General features: G+C 44.9%; 1 protein-coding gene across 5 annotated transcripts in view; it reads left to right on the forward strand.

The window, feature by feature from the left end:
• The window catches only part of IKBKB (inhibitor of nuclear factor kappa B kinase subunit beta), a 61,813-nt gene that overhangs the window by 30,766 nt on the left and 12,272 nt on the right, over positions 1-18,775 (forward strand). For 4 of the 5 annotated variants that reach the window (XM_006743821.3, XM_081809575.1, XM_081809570.1 and 1 more), the window contains 8 exons: positions 7,233-7,321; positions 8,375-8,464; positions 10,575-10,699; positions 13,962-14,069; positions 15,278-15,407; positions 15,778-15,972; positions 16,629-16,743; positions 18,490-18,613. In XM_006743821.3, coding sequence (XP_006743884.1) covers positions 7,233-7,321; positions 8,375-8,464; positions 10,575-10,699; positions 13,962-14,069; positions 15,278-15,407; positions 15,778-15,972; positions 16,629-16,743; positions 18,490-18,613 — 976 coding nt within the window. The remainder of the gene's footprint in view (positions 1-7,232; positions 7,322-8,374; positions 8,465-10,574; positions 10,700-13,961; positions 14,070-15,277; positions 15,408-15,777; positions 15,973-16,628; positions 16,744-18,489; positions 18,614-18,775) is intronic. The other variant, XM_081809587.1, reaches the window with a different exon arrangement.

Below are 18,775 nucleotides of genomic sequence, written 5' to 3' on the forward strand. Positions count from 1 at the left end.
TGAAACTTTCAATGAAGCTATTTTGAAATCTTGAGACCTTTTGAAAGCTTCTATACATCTATTAAAGTAGGTATCCCGTTCTATTTGTTTGATTTGGGAACCCTTGCGTTTAAGTGTACTTATTCAATAAAGTATCTTGTTTAATTGGAATGTTCCCCATATTGGTCATTGTAATTCTAGGTTGTCTTTAGTTAGTAAGATTTTGTCATTTTTGTAGATATTTATAGCTTCCCAAACCATAGTTCTTAGTCATTAAATAAGCAGGTTGCTGGAAGGTAGTGCACTCAACTCTTTGGAATTTAAGGACTTTTTTCCTTTCTTTTTTTTTTTTTTAGCTAAGTCTTTGATTCCCTTGGAGCCAACCTAATACCTAAGGGGAATGTGCTGGTGGTTTACTGATTATAAGGTGTTGTACGGGATACCTCATCATGTGGAAATTTTCTTAAGGTTGCAGGTGCCCTAGTGTCAATCTAACCCAACCTGTAACCAATTTATTCTTAAGTTAGGTGACCAGTTTAAAACACAGGAGTCTCAAGAGTTAAGTAGCATGCATTCTAACAGCTTTTACATGCTCATTTGTGCCCACTAGTTTTGTGGATTTTGGCTTCTGAGATTAACAATAGCCTTCATCTACACAAATCACAGTGGACCCAATCTGACCCTGGTCGGTAACCACCAGCAATTCCCCACATGGAGCTGGGGACTGGGGAAAGGACTAAAGCACCGACGCCAAAGAATGGGGACTGCGGGCTGGGATTCTAAACAGATGGAGAACTGTGAACTGAACCGCCAGCAGTTCCCAAGGTGGAATCTGGGGACTGAACCAAGGGCTAGGGATTCCAATCAAATGGGGAACTGTGGAAAGCCAGTTAGGTGGGGAGCTATCTTATTGCCAGTTAGTGCAAAGAGCCGAGCTCAGAACCAAGAGGAACTTACCAATGGCCCTTGGACAGCAAAAAGGAGAACTTGAAGGGTTCGAGGGTACCATGCCTGTGTTTCTTGTTGTTCCCGAAGTTATCAGAAGTTTCCTTCGGATCCCACGATTGTCACCAAATGTGTTGGGAAAACAGAAGCCAGCTGAGTAAATTCCTAAGATCTTGCTGGCTTTGTTCAACTATTCATGAATTGGACAGCATCCCATCTAGCAAACAGAAGGGAGTTCCAAAGAGCTGTACAAAATGAAAGACTTACAGACAGAAGGGGGAGGGACGTGGTAGTCACTAGCAAAGAGGTGGATTGTTTCAGGTAAGGTTACCTTCCTTTGGGGGATAGCAGGGATCTATCAGGCAGATTACCTCACTAGTGCTGACCAGGTAGTTCTAGACTGACTAGTTAAGATTACATTACTAGGACAGGCTGAAAATGCAGTTAGGTGAGGTCTTTTTTTTTTTTTAAAGATTTTATTTTATTTATTTTTGAGAGAGAAAACATGAGCAGGGGGAGGGGCAGAGGGAGAAGCAGACTCCCCACTGAGCCAGGAGCCCGATGTAGGGCTCGATCGCAGGACCCCAGGATCATGACCTGAGTCGAAGGCAGATGCTTAACTAACTGAGCCACCCAAGCACCCAGTTAGGTTAGGTATTAAGTCCCTGTTGGTGATGTGGCCTTAGGACAAGGGGTACCATTTTGGACCTGTTTCTTTTTTAACACAGTCAATTTTTATTGAGTGAACAAACATCCTGTTCTACTTCTTAGTCATTGGTGACTTAAATCAGTTGGCGACTATCTTTCCTTTCTCATCTCTTTCTCAGTTTTTTGGTCCATTTATCTTTCCATTTCTTTTCCACGGAATGTATCCCAAACAATATATTTTTTTTTTTTTTTTTTAAGATTTGATTTATTTGAGAGAGAGAGCATGAGCAGGGGGGAGAGGCAGAGGGAGAGGGAGAAGCAGACTCCCCACCAAGCAGGGAGCCCGACGTGGGGCTCGATCCCAGGACCCTAGGATCACGACCCAAGCCGAAGGCAGACGCTTAACCGACTGAACCACCCAGGCGCCCCAAACAAGAATGTTCTTAAGGGAGTTTAATAATCCCTTTAAATTTGGGCTGTGGTAAATAGGGATTCATCGATACAATTCTTACAAAACTGCTTTTCTGCATGGAAATCTCGCTGGTCCTGGCTGGTCCCTGATTCGTGGTTGTAATCTGAAAAAAATACGTAAGAGCTGTGATTTGAAATTCTGGTTCATCAGTAAGAACTCCAGAGCGTAGCATTCTTCAGTTAGATATTTATGTCTTCTCATGAACTAAGGGAAAGTTGGGGTAACTACCCGGTTGCCGTTCCTGAAAGGGATAACAGAGAAGGCTGTTGTTCTCCTGTGGCAAGCCCTTAACCTGGACCTTCTCTACAGTCTTTCCTAGGAAATGTCACTGTGTAGCTTAAAAGTTCACAAAGAGTCAGTACTTCTTACAACTCTTTTCTAGAATTAGAATGTGAGAAATTAACTTTTAGGCTTTATGCACTGTGGTATGATTTTCAGTTTTTATACACGTGTATTATCACTATCACTAAGGGTTTAGATTTTTTTTTTTTAATATTTATCTGAGAGAGAGCATAAGCAGGGGGAGCCAGAGGGAGAGGGAGAAGCAGGCTCCCCGCTGAGCAGAAAGCCTGAAGTGGGACTCGATCCCATGACCCGAGCCGAAGGCAGACGCCCAACTGACTGAGCCACCCAGGCGCCCCAAGGGTTTAGATTTTTTATAAACTTTCAGGTGCAAAAGTATTTTTCTTAATCTCAAATTCTCATTTTTCCATCCAATTAAATTAGGTTCTCTCATCTCGAGACAAGTTTGACTCATTCTGTGACACTGCTCCTCAGGTTCTATTTTGTAAAATGCAACACAGTCAGGCTGTGCCTTTTACAGACTGATTCAGTAAGGGGAGCTGTTTCAGAGTTGTTGCCTATCGAAATTTCGACTATCTTATTCAGTCCAACAAACTACATATAACAATACTTGAAGAATTCTTTATTTCCGGACGTAATATTAAGTTGACAAAGGTATTTGAGAACAAATGTCCTGAGACGAGGGTTAAAGTTTGTTATGCACAGTTGCTTAAACATAAATAGACAGCTATTAATGGTAATCAGAGGATTAGTTACCAGCTTGTATCCCTCCTCACCAAAGATCAAATGATATTTCCTGATCAGCCCGGTGTAGAGAATAGTGCTTTCAGGCTGATCTGACTGTTCTTCTCCATCACTGGGGGGCTTCTTGGGACGTCTCCCCAGCTTGTGGCCCATGGTATATGCGATGAGATGCGCACACCTGACTTCAGAGGAGTTATGTTAGCCTGGGTGTATGTACTTGCTCAAAACACAGTGTGTCTTAGCTTTCATATATTCTGTTTGGAGCAACAGGCCCACACTTTTAGAGATCATGCCCTGACACTCTTGTCAGATACCAAAATGGGCCTGTTGTGAGTCAGTCAGTGTGCACACATGTTGAGTTACTGCACGCAGGGCTCACAGCCAGCCACGAGATCTGCTTCAGTTGCACCATCCCTGCGTGCAAGGTGGTGTTTGTGCAGTTATTCGAATGTTTTGCTATACTTTGCCTTGATTCTTTAATAAAAATTAGGAAAACACAGGGGCACCTGGGTGGCTCAGTCGGTTAAGCGTCCAACTCTTGATTTTGGCTCAAGTCATGATCTCAGGGCTGTGAGGTCGAGCCTTACGTCGGGCTCCAGCCTCAGCATAGTCTGCTTAAGATTCTCTCTCTCCCTGACGATGGACTCTGAAAAACAAACTGAGGGTTCTAGAGGGGAGGGGGGTGGTAGGAGGATGGGTTAGCCTGGTGATGGGTATTAAAGAGGGCACGTTCTGCATGGAGCACTGGGTGTTATGCACAAACAATGAATCATGGAACACTACATCAAAAAAAAAAAGAATAAATTGCTTTCAAGCATCCATTCAAAAAAAAAGATTCTCTCTCTCCCTCTTCCTCTGCCCCTTCCCCCACCCTGCACTCTCTCTTTCTCTAAGAAAAAAAAATTAGTAAAACAAATGAAAGTGCTGGTCAGAAGCATCAGTCTTTTTTTTTTTTTTTTTTAAGATTTTATTTATTTATTTGAGAGAGAGAACAAGTAGGGTGGGAGGGAGGCAGGGGGAGAAGAAGACTCCCCACTGAGCAGGGAGCCTGATGCAGGGGCTCCATCCCAGGACCCTGAGATCATGACCTGAGCTGAAGGCAGACGCTTAACTGACTGAGCAACCCAAGCACCTCCAGAAGCATCAGTCTTTAAAAGTTAATACAGTTGGGGGGCGCCTGGGTGGCTCAGTCGTTAAGCATCTGCCTTTGGCTCGGATCATGGTCCCGGGGTCCTGGGATCGAGCCCCGCATTGGGCTCCCTGCTCCGCGGGAGGCCTGCTTCTCCCTCTCCCATTCCCCCTGCCTGTGTTCCCTCTCTTGCTGTCTCTCTCTCTGTCAGATAAATAAATAAAATCTTTAAAAAAAAAAAAAAGTTAATACAGTTGGGAACAAGATAGAGTGGAATGTTTTGCAGCATGACTTTCACTTCATTTGGACATTCATTGGACCTAAGCCAGTCCTCTGTATTCAGTTATGAAAGAAAAGAAAAATAAGGAACAAGTATGAAATATGGAACTATATGATCAAAGCCTGGGTTAAAAGGGCAGATGTAATTAGATGTTTCATAATTAACTTAATATTCTGCGATGGAACTCCCCTAGTAAGATGGAAGTCCCTTGTTTATCTGGGTTGGATTTTCAGAAGTGTTTTCAGGAAACCTTCAGCATGAAAGTCTTTATGCAGCGTGTTTGACAGCTTGGTTTCTGTGGAAGGCCTCCCGCTCTGCAGAGAAGACAGAAAATGCCCACATCCCTGGTTTGCCTGCATTCTGTCTGGTGTGATGAGTGAGTGAGTGAGAGAGATAGAGGGAGAGTGTGAGTGTGTGTGTGTGTGTGTGTGTGTGTGTGTGTGTGTGGAGGGGGGGCGTGGCAGCACAGGGAAGCCTCACTGTTGAACATCTTAGTGTTGTCTTTGCTTATTACCTTTTTAAATTTTATTTTCTTTTTAAGAGAGAGAGTGCAAGCAGGGAGGGGCAGAGGGAGAAGGAAAGGGAGAATCCCAAGCAGGCTCCACCCCCAGCACGGAGCCCGACACGGGACTCTATCTCGCAACCCTGAGATCATGACCTGAGCCAAAATCAAGAATTGGACACTTAACTAACTGAGCTACCCAAGCACCCCATTGCTTATTACCTTTTTAAAACAAAAACCCCCCCCCCATCTTTGACATCCTTCTGACTCGAATTATCTCTGAGTTATGTTCTCTATAAATGTAAAAGATTTTGAGACCAGTGCCTGCTGTAACGTGGCTCTGTTATCGTTGGTCCAGCCGTTCCTAATTGATGACTTCCAGTTCATTTCTAAGTATTTTACTCCAAGCTATGCAATAAGCATCCTTATCTATATGTTATGGAGCTTTTGACTTTATAAGCTAGATTACTAGAGGTGGAAATAATGGGTCAAACAATATGTACATTTAAGACTTAATAGATATTGCCATATTTCCCAAAAAGGCACAGCAATCTGTACTCCTTCAGCCATGTAGGGAAATGCCTTTTATTTCTCATCTAAAATTCTTGCCGGTTGAAGAGATGGAAGAAGGCATTTCATTTTGTTTTATTTTTATTAATTTTTAAAATATTTTTTAAAAGATTTTATTTATTTGAGACAGATACAGAGAGAGAGCATGAACAGAGGCAGAGGGAGAAGCAGGCTCCCCGCTGAGCTGGGATCCCAACATGGGGCTCAATCGCAGGACCCTGAGATCATGACCTGAGCCGAAGGCAGACGCTTAATCATCTGAGCCACCCAGCCACTCTTCATTTTGCTTTAATTTGCAGTTTGTGGATTACTCATGAGCTCAAGCAACTTTGCGCAGAGTTGTTCACTATTTGCATTTCTTGTGTAAATTGCTCCCTTTTCTCCTGAGCTGCTTTCTTACTGATTTGTAAGAACTTTTTGTCCATTAGGTATATTTGCTGTCATGTGTGTTGCAGTTATTTTTTTCTAGCCTTTTTGTCTCTTGACTTTGTGTATAGTGTCATGTTGCCATAAACTTTTTTTTTTTTAAGATTTTATTTATTTGACACAGAGAGAGCAAGCACAAGCAGGGGGAGTGGCAGAGGGAGAGGGAGAAGCAGACTCCCCACTGAGCAGGGAGCATGATTCGGGGCTCGATCCCAGGACCCTGGGATCATGACCTGAGCTGAAGGCAGACGCTTAACCAACTAAGCCACCTAGGCGCCCCAGTCTCTTGAGTTTCTAATCATAAAGTCATATCAAATAAAGATAATTTTATCACTTTCCAGTATTTACCCCATTTTTTTCTTTTGTAGTACAATGAGCTAGGACTTCTGTTAAAGTTATTAAACCTCTTTCATGGGTGCAGATCACATCGGGCTTGGAGCCCTGCTGCAGCGGGAGCCCTGGTGCTCTGCCGTGGCCCTCCCGTACAACATGCTCACATCTCTGCACATCCAGGGTCGCGCAGGCTCCTTCCTTCCTTCCCAGCTGGATTCTGAGCTCTTGGCCATCATGCCTCTTCTTTTATGTCCTTCCCAGAGCCCAGCAGAGAACTGAGCACATAATAAACACGTGTTGAACTGTCAGATTCGTGGAATGTGCTCCTAGTCTCTTCTTCAGGGCTCTCCACTTCTTTCTTGAAGCTGGCTCGGACATCAGTGGACTTTAGATCAGAAGACCAGAGTGCTCTCTGCCCAGAAGGCCCTTCTCCTTTACCCACCCTGTGGAGTTTAGACTTTTGAGCTTCTACACCAGAGACTTTCCCCTTCTCAGACTTCATCAGCGTCACCTGAGATCTTGTTAAAACACAGACTGTGGGGTCACCCCTACATTTCTGAGTTAGTAGGTCTGGGGTGGTACCGCAGAATTTTGCGTTTCTCACAAGCTCAGACGCTGCTGGTCTGGCAGTGCAGTTTGGAAACCATGGCTCTAGACTAATTGGTGACTTCGTGCGAAAAAGCCAGATTCCTGTGGTGCTCCAAATTCTGCTCGAGTAACCAGGTCCCCCTTCACGTCACCCCAGGAGCTTCTGCCCCAGGCCCTGTTCCTCCCTCTGAGTCTGCGCTGAGAGAGTGTGTGTCAGGGGCACACAGTATTCATCTTTTACAGGTTAGGCGATTTTGAAGTGAAACACATTTTGTAGGTTTAATGAAAATTGACCCCCTTTCCACCCTCTCAGCCTCTGCACTTAGATACCTTCACGAAAACAGAATCATCCATCGGGATCTAAAGCCAGAAAACATCGTCCTGCAGCAAGGAGAGCAAAGAGTGAGTCACCTTCCTGGAAAGTCCTGGGGACTGCCTCAGGGGAGCTGCTCTAGCAGAGAAAGAACACCCTTTGTGTCTTTGTTTATGTTTGTGTTTCCTTGACTTTGTGTTTGCTTTGATTCTCTGTGAACACTTTCTGATTTGAAACAGAATTCAGCAAAAAACTCCTGCTTGCAGATGGAGGCAAATTTGAATGGATCACATTGTTGCCCAAGTTGCAGGAATCTGATAAGGAAAATAATGTTTCTATTCCCACCTCCGCCCCAGCCTTTGGGACCAGCCCCTCTGAGAAATAGACTTTTTGTTTTCTCTGTGTTCGAGAGCACAGCTTTTGATGCTAACCTGGAAACCAGCTCTCAGCTGGTTCTGGATGTGACGCAGAGGAGGCATTTGGAGCTGACACCTGCCCGTAGAGCCTGGCCCAGCCTCCAGTCTCCCCAGAGCTCTTTGGGACCCTCCTCAGGGCCCCTCCTGCTTGGGTGTGGCGGTTACCTCCCCATGGGGCTTGGCGCTGTACCCTTTCATAGCCTTGTTTGTTTAGCTGGGGGTGACAAGCAAGGGCTCAGCCGAGTGGAATATAGTAACCCAACCTGCGGGCCACTCAGTCTCTTCTGGTGGAGCTTCTGTCAGCATTCTGGGCCTGACCCATGACTGTCTTAGCGCTCACCTTGGTTCCGGTTCATACTCTTTCTTGACAGTGGTTCTAAGATTTGAGAACTATGGGTATTCACTGAGGAGATCTTTCACCTCATCAAGTCCAGGTTTAGCAATCTTGAGGGCTGGTGCAGAGTCCGTTCATTTTGACCTTCCTCTGGTGAGTAGTTGCAGAGCAAAGGAGAACATGTGCCTTTTTTCAGCATTTTACTGTGTATGTTTTCTCTTGCCCTCTATCTGCCATGTTGAAGGCAGTCTCCTGTGTATTTGGTGGTTCTTAGGAATTCAGGATCTAACACCACCTGGGAAATTCAGAATATCCTCTGCTCTGGTCAGCAATCTGTTCTTATAGGAGGACAGTGTATTCTCATAATCCTCCGATTTTTCCTTCTTTTTCAGTTAATACACAAAATTATTGACCTAGGATATGCCAAGGAACTGGATCAGGGCAGTCTTTGTACTTCCTTTGTGGGGACCCTGCAATACCTGGTAAGCGATGGGGTTTACATGTTTGCTTATCAGCTGCTCTCTGATGGCTGTACGTGTGCGGCTCCTCTCTGTCCTTGCCTTCTAGCATCAAAATCTTGCCAGCTCTTGAGAGGTTTCCCAGATGTATAGGAATTGTTGTATGACAGAGACATACTCTGTTCAAGTCAGCACTTTTTGCCAGTGGAGGCCCAATGGAAAGATATGGTCATCTTCTCTGATGTCAAAAGGGCTTTGCTAGTGTGTGCTCTCGCACACATCTCGTAACATCTTGGGCTTTAGTATTTTATCTGAAAATAAAGAGTTTAAACTAGATTCATGCTGGTTTGTAGAAGCCACAGTTTCCATGACATGTCTCGGGCCACCAAGAAGGAGCTGAGCTCTGAGCCCCCCACCCCTTCTTTACATTATTTGGTCTGAATATTGGTGTTCTATTTGAGTCATTCATTCAGAAAATACTGACTGAGTATAGTCTATGTTTGCCAGGCACTGTGCTGGGAACTGGCGATGGATTGGTAAAGAAGACAAGCATTTCCCTGGTCTTTAGGAGCTTGGAGTTTAGTGAGAAAGCAGGCATTAACCCCACACTTACACAGATAACTAAGAAATTAAAATTGTGACAAGTACTACAAAGGGGAAGTGCAGGGTGTTATAAGAATATGTGTTAGGAGGACCTCACCTAGTCTGGGACCGAAGGATGAATAGATGCAAGGGGCTGGAGGTAGGGGAAAGGAGAGGAAATTGAAGCAAAGGATGTAGTCCATGGAGAGCCAGAAGGACATTGAAGGGTTTTAATTTGGAGAGGAATTGGGTTTACCCTTTGAAAAGATCATTCTTGATGCAGTGTGGAGAACGAATTGTACTGAACAAGTAACTAGTGGGTGAGTAGTAAGGAGGCTGTTGTGAAAAGCAGCAAAGTTAAGTCAAGAAATGCCTAGCAAGAGACTCAGTAAGACTTGGTAATAGATTGCTTGTGGATTGTAACAACCAGTAAAATTTTGATTGAATCAAAGGGTCGGCAGTTTAATAAACAAGAAGAAGTTGAAGGCCACTGGGCTAAATGAGCTTAAATATTTTATCTAGTTCTTAAATAAAACAGAAAAATTCTTTGAAGTCTCTCTGAGTGCGTTTCTGCTTCCTGCTTATCCCACCAACTAGGGTAATGGGCTCCATTGCTTTATGACCTGCTCTATGGAATGGAGGTTTCAGAGTGGTGACCCATGGGGGGGCTGTGATTCGGGCCCTGTGTCCATATCCCATAATTATGTAGGTCCTGCTGAGCATCCTCTGAGATCCTCATGGGCTCAGCAGCAGTTAAGCAGGGGGACCCCATGCTCTGACCAGGATGCTTAGTCAAATCCTTCACCTTCAAGAACTAAAACTTCTGTCCGTAACCAGATACAGAGATTGATCTGCCCATCCCCCAGTTTTTCCTCATGGTTTGCACTCCCTGGCCCTTCCATAAGTGTCACACTTCTAACCAGACCGTGCACGGTCCTGTCTCCCTGCCTTTGCTTATGATGGTCCTTTCTAGAATGTCTCTTCACAGACACTCATGTGAGGTGCCGCCTTCTGTGCCAGGTTCCATTCCCACCTGTGCTTCAGAGCTTTGCTCGGTCACTCCAGCTCTCTCTGCTTGGGCAGCAGTCATGCATCTGGCTTTTTTCCTGCCTGATTGTAAATATCCCATCCCATTGTACGACCACACATCCTGAGTCACGTTGGTTTAGGAGACGTGGTCAGCATTTAATGTGTGTGTTATGCATTTGGTGTGTCTAGCCTGGTATCATTTTCCTTTGTTGTATGTAACTTATCTTCCCACCTGGACACGGCACCCAAGAAAAGGGTATATGATGTGCTCTGGTCTACCTAAAAATACCCCTAGGGGCCCTTGTATCAGCATCAGGCATGCATGAGGTACAGAAAAATTCTAGATACCCCCAGCTACACATGTGGTCACCTCCTCCCCCTTGAGTGTGGACGTGCCAGTGTCCTCTGGATGGAGTCAGGGGAATGGGGGGACATGATGAGAAGGGCCTGTTGCCCCCTCCTGTGGAGGCTCCTCAGCAGCAGGAGCAGCTCAGGTGCTTCCCCACCACATGTTCTTCTACAGGCCCCAGAACTTCTGGAGCAGCAGAAGTACACGGTGACCGTGGACTACTGGAGCTTCGGCACCTTGGCTTTTGAGTGCATCACGGGGTTCCGACCTTTTCTCCCTAACTGGCAGCCCGTACAGTGGTGAGTGAGGGACTGGGGCCTGCGGGTGGAGCCAGGAGCACCCCCTGAAGGGGCGAGTGTGTCCCTCTGTCTTTGTCATGTCTTTCACCTGTTCCCATCTCACTGGGTGCTCCCAGCCTAAGACCTCTGTCATCTGTCTCCCATAGAGGATGTCCCTTTAGGACCCAGCATGTGGGTGGTCCAGGATCCGGAGTCCTAGAAAAGGAGAGCAGTTGTTAAGTGTTAACGTCTTTAAATATAACACCGTATGAACGTTTGCCGTGTGTGCAGTGGTAACATGGCCGTGTTTACAGACCGTTGCATACATTGTGCACTTCCGCTGAGGATGCTGTGTATTAGTAAGAAAAGGACATGTACACCTGACAAATGAGAAGTATTTACATGGAAATGTATTATTGACATATTTTACTATACCTCAATAGAAATTTTTGTTTCAAAAGCATAAGAAAGTGGCTTAAAATATGAACCAGTATGTACACAAATAAGTTACCAAAAAAAAGATTTCTTAATAACAACTGAAGGATATAATTAAGTTTTTAAAAAATTATATCTTTACCTTTTTTTATTACAAAAATAAGTATTCATTGTATATGTGAAGGTTAATCATTACCAAAATGCATAGTATGAAAACTTAACATTTCCCTAAATCAGGTTTCATTCGGAGTGTTCCTTGAGAGGCCACACGCTAATTTGAATGATGCTGCTGTTATTCCAAATTTTGTTTTTATTTCCAGTGTTTGTCCTTTTGGAGCAGTAATAAGTTCACATGGTTCAAGCTTCCAAAAGTAATAAAAGAGTATGCACTGAAAGTCATCTCTGACCAGCCTCCCAGCCACCTGGCTTCCTTCCCCACAGGCACCTGATACCACTGGTTTTGTGTGTGCTTCCAGGGATGTTTCAGATGGGTACAAGCAAATTGGCCTGTATTTGTCTGTTGGTTCATTTATGTGTTTCACCCCTTTTTTACATCAATGATAGCATAACGTGAACTGCCCCGCAAGTGCTCTCAAAGCATTTCTACGCCGTGAAAATTTCCTTCACACAATCCAGAAACAACCACTACAGACGTTTTTGTGTGTCTCTAGGCTCATGAGTATATGTGTTATACTTTTAAAAAATCCACAAATAAATTACTACAAACACCGTCATATAACCTCTTTTTCAGTCTTGCTACTGAAAAGGGCTTTATGTTTTTCCATTATTTGTGATGTCTGTTCGGTATTCAACTGAGTGGCTACACTGGAATTTTTTTTTTAACTTATCCCTTGTTGCTGGAAGCATGGGTGGTTTATAATTTTTACTTCTTAAAAGAGCACCAAGAATAATGTCCTTGTATGGAAATCCCTGTATATCCCTAGAAGTGGAATGAACTGATCAAAGATTATGCACATTTTAAAGATTTTTGATGTGTATTAAAATGCTCAACAGAAAGGCTATATAAGTAATGTTTCCACAGGAACATACAAAGCTGCCTCTTTCACCACACCACTGCCAGCACTGGCTATTATCATTTTTATAAATAGCTTTCTGGAAGTAATGAAAACATTAACTTTTTCAAAGGACAGGTATTTACATCATGAATTATTATTTTTTTTCTTTTTTTTTTTAAATCTTTTTTTTAATGTTTTATTTATTTATTCATGAGAGTCAGAGAGAGAGAGAGAGAGGCAGAGGGAGAAGCAGGCTCCCTGCCTAGCAGGGAGCCCGATGCGGGACTCGATCCCAGGACCCTGGGATCATGACCTGAGCCGAAGGCAGACGCTTAACCATCTGAGCCACCCAGGCGCCCCATGAATTATTTATTTATAAGATGTAACCTTGGAAATCCATTCCAGAAGAGTGGTTTTTGTGATGGCAGTCCAGTTTAGTCAATATGTATAAGCCAAACATTGGAAATGCAAAGATGATTGCAGCCAGGTCCCTGCTCTTCAGGAGTCTGGTGAAATGGCAAAGTATGCCCTCCTCTGGTGATTTATTTTAAAACAAGCAATACTTGTTGAGCTACATAGGTTCTGGAGTATTGAGGAATTAGCTCATTAATTTATAGTCACACCGGATACTCTAGCCATCGTAAAAATAACTTTATCTGTATATCAGTAGTGTTTTTAACTAACCAAAGAATTACTGCATTTCTGCAGTTCAGATGTTGAGTTTTTCCAATATTTTTAACAAGATGAGTTAAAAATCCACTCGAACTGGAAGAACAAGTGCTATTTGAAAATACATCTCTAATGTCTCAACATCTTTATAGTAAGTCTGTTGTCTGCAGAATCCGCTTCTTAGAATTCCCCTCACCAGTGCTGGAAGACCAGATGACACTTTCAGGTAGTCTTCTTGGACCCCCAGTCAGGAGCTGTTCAGTGGACTAGTTTGTGAGAAGTGTCTGTCTCATGTGCCTTGTAATGCCTCAGACAACTTTTTAAAAACTTCACTCTCTCAGTAATTGGTTATCTTTGAAGCATTGTTCACACTTAAGTTCTTTTCCTCATCACCAAAAAGCTTTGAAACCAGTCGGGTTTAAAATTTTTCTCCTTCAGGATGCCTGGGTGGCTCAGTCATTAAGCGTCTGCCTTTGGCTCAGGTCATGATCCCGGGGTCCTGGGATCGAGCCCCGCATCGGGCTCCCTGCTCCGCGGGAAGCCTGCTTCTCCCTCTCCCACTCCCCCTGCTTGTGTTCCCTCTCTCGCTGTTGTCTCTATCAAATAAATAAGTAGAATCTTTCAAATTTTTCCCCTTCAAATACTATTTCAGATGCATCAGTGCATCCGTGAGTTCTCTAAACTGGGAAATATAAAAGTTCCTTCACCACTAGAGGTAACATCTAGCCATCTACATTTAGAGGGATGTGAGTTGTGCATGCATGTGTTCATATTGCCCATCAATGTGATACGCATGCAGTGATCCTGGTTTGGAAGTTCTAATTTTATCCTCTGTCAAAACATGAATTTTGTATGAGATAAAATGAAAAGTAGAGGAAATGATGAAGACACGCTAAGGGCGAGATCAGGAGTCGGCTGTCCTGGCTGTGGAGCTCTGGGCACAGGATGGTCGCTGCCTCCACTCCCACAGGCAGTCCAGACTAGCCTCCGGCTCTGAAAGAAGCCATCCTAGCAGGATCCTGAGGCACTGACTGTCACCCAAAGATAAAATCGCGACCTGGGGGTATCCCGTACAGTTGTAAAGTGATCTGTTACAGATGTAAAGTGCGTCTTGCCCATTAAGTGACTTAGAGGCTGTAATTAAGGAGATGACACGTTCTCAGGCATTCCAGAGTCCGGCAGAAGAGTGAGATGGACATTGTCGTCAGTGAGGACTTGAATGGAGCGGTGAAGTTTTCAAGCTCCTTACCCTACCCCAATAATCTGAACAGGTAAGGCCCAGTGGCGCTTCTCTACGTAGTTCTCTTCCTCTTTTACAAATAAATGTCTGCAATGACATCGGATAGCTTTTAAAGAGGTTATCAGGATAGCATCCCGTGACTAAGGACTTGACATAACCATCTCCATCTTAAACTTAGAATGGATTCCCACCCCTCACCCCATCTAGAAATCATCTCTTTCCTAAATTCACATAACAATTTATCTGTACCTCTTACCACTCTTAGTAGCTTCTACCTCATATTACATTTGGTTTTACCTCATACTACATTTGGTTTTGCATAGGGCTTATCTCCTCAACTGTAAGCCTTTTCAGGGTAGGGAATTATATTTACTTCTCTTTGCACTCCTGTGTAGACTCATACTGTGTCTTAGTCAACAAATAGATCTTTGTAGTTGGAACAGCATTATATTCTAGTCTTAGAGCCCAAATGTGAACACTTAAATGGTAATATCAGCATTGGGTAGTAGTACAAAAGAAAGTGGCAAGGCAGTCACACAATTGAGTAGCACGGATAATAATTACCATGAGTATTTAGAGAATGGGGAGAGAGGTATCGTGTGGACTAGAGCTGTGTGGAATGACTTTGGATGAGCTGAAACTTTCTGGAAGGATCTGGAACGATGTGCAGGACATGGATAGATGAAGAGGAAGGAAGTTTGAGGGGGAAGGAGTGAGGGGAGCAAAGGCATATTCCAGGGGGCAGTGAGTAGGGTGTTGGCCTCTGTGGAGGCTGAGAGCACCTGCATAAGGCGGACCTGTGGCCAGGAAGGAGTGTAAACTTTGTTGTGGGGCCACAAGTGGTTTTTTTTTGGTGGTGGGGGGGGGTGGATTAACAAATCTGGCAGGATGGCATCTAGCTTGTGTGTGGGGCTCGCCGGGAGGTAGGACATGCCTGCAGTGTTCAAAGAGCTTCACAGATCATTCTCATGCAGCCAGGTGGAGATCAGTCTGTTGACTCATCTGTTCAGAAATCTTGGCTTTCAGGGGGTGTCATAGCAGACCAGGCGAAGGGATAAGCACCCGAATCATTAGTTTGGCTGGAAACGTTCGCTTTCCCTCAGATAACTCATTTTCAGTAATCACCTACTGGCTGCCACGGATGTGTGTAGCGGTGAATGTACGTGAGGTCGCGTGGGAGGCTGCCTGAGAACGGTGTTGGAGCTGTCTCCTTCCACACCATGCTCTTGTTCTCCTCAGCATCCTGGCACAGCGACTGGAGAAGTGGCTGCAGCTGATGCTGATGTGGCACCCACGACAAAGGGGCACCGATCCTGTATACGGGCCCAACGGCTGCTTCAAGGCCCTGGATGACATCTTAAACCTGAAGGTGAGTGCGGAGCCAGGTCAGCCTCGAGGCAGCAGGTCAGGTCCCCGATGGGCTGTGGCAGGGCTTGGGAGAAAGAAGAGCGCCTTAAGAAGCAGGTCATGGGCCATCTGAGCAGTGGGAAGGGAGGCCCCGTGAGAGTGCCTGCCCCTGGGCCAACTGACGTTGGTTGTGAGGTAGTAGCTGTGGAGAAACAGGAGTATTAAAGACCAGAATGTATGAACCTTGGCACTGGGGCTCCCTTCCCTCCCGCTAGCCTAGCCGCTCTCTTTGTGTGGCTGGGGAATGTTGGGAGCAGCAGACGATCCAGGCAAATAGGCGAGCCTCTCTGTAAAGATGGGTTTTTTCCAGTAACATCTGGGTTGTGTTGCAGCTGGTTCATATCTTGAACATGGTCACAGGCATCATTCACACCTATCCAGTGACAGAGGACGAGAGTCTGCAGAGCTTGCAGGCCAGAATCCAGCAAGACACAGGAATCCCCGAGAAGGACCAGGAGCTGCTGCAGGAAGCTGGGCTGGCGCTGATCCCTGACAAGCCTGCCACTCAGTGTATTTCAGATGGCAAGGTGAGCCCCTGCTCCTCACCGAAGGCCCTGTGTTCCTCGGACTTCGCCTCCCAGCTGTTCAGATTTCAGCTCTACTTTGTCACACAGTGCAGACACCTGCCTGTGTTTTCAGTTCGAACGTCAGATCCCCTGCATGGCCCCACGGGAGACACGAGTCCCTCCACGCTTGACTCGTTACTTCCAGACCGCTCAGAGTGCCTTTCCATTGCTTTTGTTGCCAAGCAATGCTTCATTCCTCCGAGTCAACCAAAGCTTTGTCCGGTGTACCTCTCGGGTACAAAACTGTGCAGACAGCCACAGCTATGCACGCCACGGCCCCTGCCCCAAGGAACTGATAAAGCCAACTTAGGAGAAACAAGCATTGGATAGGAAGGGAGATGGCGAACGTCTACATTGCACAGTAAAGACAACAGAGAATAGATAGAAAGTAATAAGTTGTAAATAAGGCATACATTTGGATAATAAGTGTAAAAGGAACAGGAAAGGGAAATCTAGGCTGGAGTCATGAAGAAAGCCTGCATGGGCACTCAGTACTTGCTGGCTGAAGATGATGCCATTGGTGAACAGTGGGAAAAGCTCTGAAATCCCTGTGTTATTAATTGGAAAAAGCAGGGTTGAGAGCCACAAGATCTCATCTTGTTCTTATTCCTTTGCAGCTGATTGAGGGCCGCACGCTGGACATGGATCTCGTCTTTCTGTTTGACAACAGTAAAATTGCCTATGAGACTCAGATCTCCCCCCGGCCCCAACCTGAAAGTGTCAGCTGTATCCGTAAGAACAGCATTGTTTTCTTAAAAAAATAATCTTTTGTAATGCTTGGGACGGGGTAGGAGGAGGGAGAGACATGGACCAGGGGAGGGGGTCCACACCAAGGAAATGAGCTTACCTGGTCCCCAGGGCAGCCTTCTTTACTTGGGGCCTCTGTGTAGCCCAGCCAGAAAAGAGGAAAGGGAGTCTTCAATTTCAGTGTCATAGGTAGAACTTTAAACACAGAACAGAGAATACTGCCTGCAAGTCTCTGAACTTGATCAAATCAGATGGCCATTTTATTTATTTTTGAAGTTTTATTTATATTTTAATAATTAATACATGTATGTGATACAAAAAAAGCAAAAGGTACAAAAAGAATAAACAGTGAAAAATAAGCCATCCTCTCTTCCCAATTTCCCAGTCTCTTCCAGGGAAACTGCTCCTGTCAGATTCTTGGGTATATATATCTTCTGGGAGTATTCTACTCCTATATAAAGTTTATATATATATATATATCCCCCCCAACAAATGGTAGCATACAACATGTACTGTTCTGCACCTGTCTTTTTCACTTAATAATATATTTTAGAGATTTTTTCCCCTGTTGGTGCATATAGAGCTGCCTAATTTCTTTTTTTTTTTAATAAAACTTTTTTCTAAAGATTTATTCATTCATTTGAGAGAGAGAGTGTGTGGGAGCAGGGGGAGGGGCAGAGAGAGAGGGAGAGAGAGAATCCCCAAGCAGACTCCCCACTGAGCTTGGAACCTGAAGCAGGGCTAGATCGCAGGACCCTGAGATCATGACCTGAGTCAAAATCCAGTCGGCTGCTCAGCCAGTGGAGCCACCAGGTGCCCTGAGCTCCCTAATTTCTTTTTTTTTTTTTAAAGATTTTATTTATTTATTTGACAGATAGAGACACAGCCAGAGAGGGAACACAAGCAGGGGGAGTGGGAGAGGGAGAAGCAGGCTTCCCGCAGAGCAGGGAGCCTGATGTGGGGCTCGATCCCAGGACCCTGGGACCGTGACCTGAGCCGAAGGCAGACGCTTAACAACTGAGCCACCCAGGCGCCCCATGAGCTCCCTAATTTCTAATGCTTGTGTAGTATTCCATTGTATGAGTGTTAGATGGACATATTAATGCATTCCCGCATTACTACCCACCCCCACACACACACATTTAGAATAGATCAAGAGTCCAAAGTCTTAGTTCCAGACTTACTGCTTGTTTAAACATATGCTAATACTACTGGTTGAAGCTGAATTTTTGGAAAAGTTCACGTGACTTTAAATGTTATAAACATAAAGGTTTCTATTGAAAGCATGTGAGCCTGTATACATGTGATTGTCTATACATGGTTCACAGACTGTTTCTTCAAATCGATAGGTATTTATTGACTGGTACATGCTTGTGCCATTAATGGAGTGCAAAAACAAATGTATGTGACAGTAACCAGGCTTATCACCCAAATAACTTCTGTAATAGCATAGTAGTTCCTTTTTTTTTTTTTTTTTAAGATTTTATTTATTTATTTGAGAAAGAGAGCACAGAGGGAGAATGAGAGGGAGAAGCAGGCTCCCCACTGAGCAGGGAGCCCATTGCAGGGCTCGATCCCAGGACCCTGTTATCATGACCTGAGCTGAAGGCAGACGCTTCACTGAGTACCAGTTCTATAACTAAAAAATGTGAGAGTACACATTAACCAAGGTAGGACATGGTTAATGTGAGGGCAGTTATTTTCTGACGGTGGCATATGTCTCTGTTCCAGTTCAAGAGCCCAAGAGGAACCTGTCTTTCTTCCAGCTGAGGAAGGTGTGGGGCCAGGTCTGGCACAGCATCCAAACCCTGAGGGAGGACTGTAACCGGCTGCAGCAGGGACAGCGAGCTGCCATGTACTGTACCAGGCGGTCTGGGACTTCACTTATTTTAAATTGCTTGGTGGCTTTTGCCACAGGGAGGGGCCCAGAAAGCCACTGGTAGGAGAGACAAGAGGGAGACACTGGTTTGGACGGGCAGGAAGTGGTTGGCTGGGCAGGATTGACTTTATGAGGTGA

This window comes from Leptonychotes weddellii, chromosome 2 (genome assembly GCF_054177405.1).
Source record: "Leptonychotes weddellii isolate Sample4059 chromosome 2, ASM5417740v2, whole genome shotgun sequence".
In the NCBI taxonomy this organism is placed as follows: domain Eukaryota; kingdom Metazoa; phylum Chordata; class Mammalia; order Carnivora; family Phocidae; genus Leptonychotes; species Leptonychotes weddellii.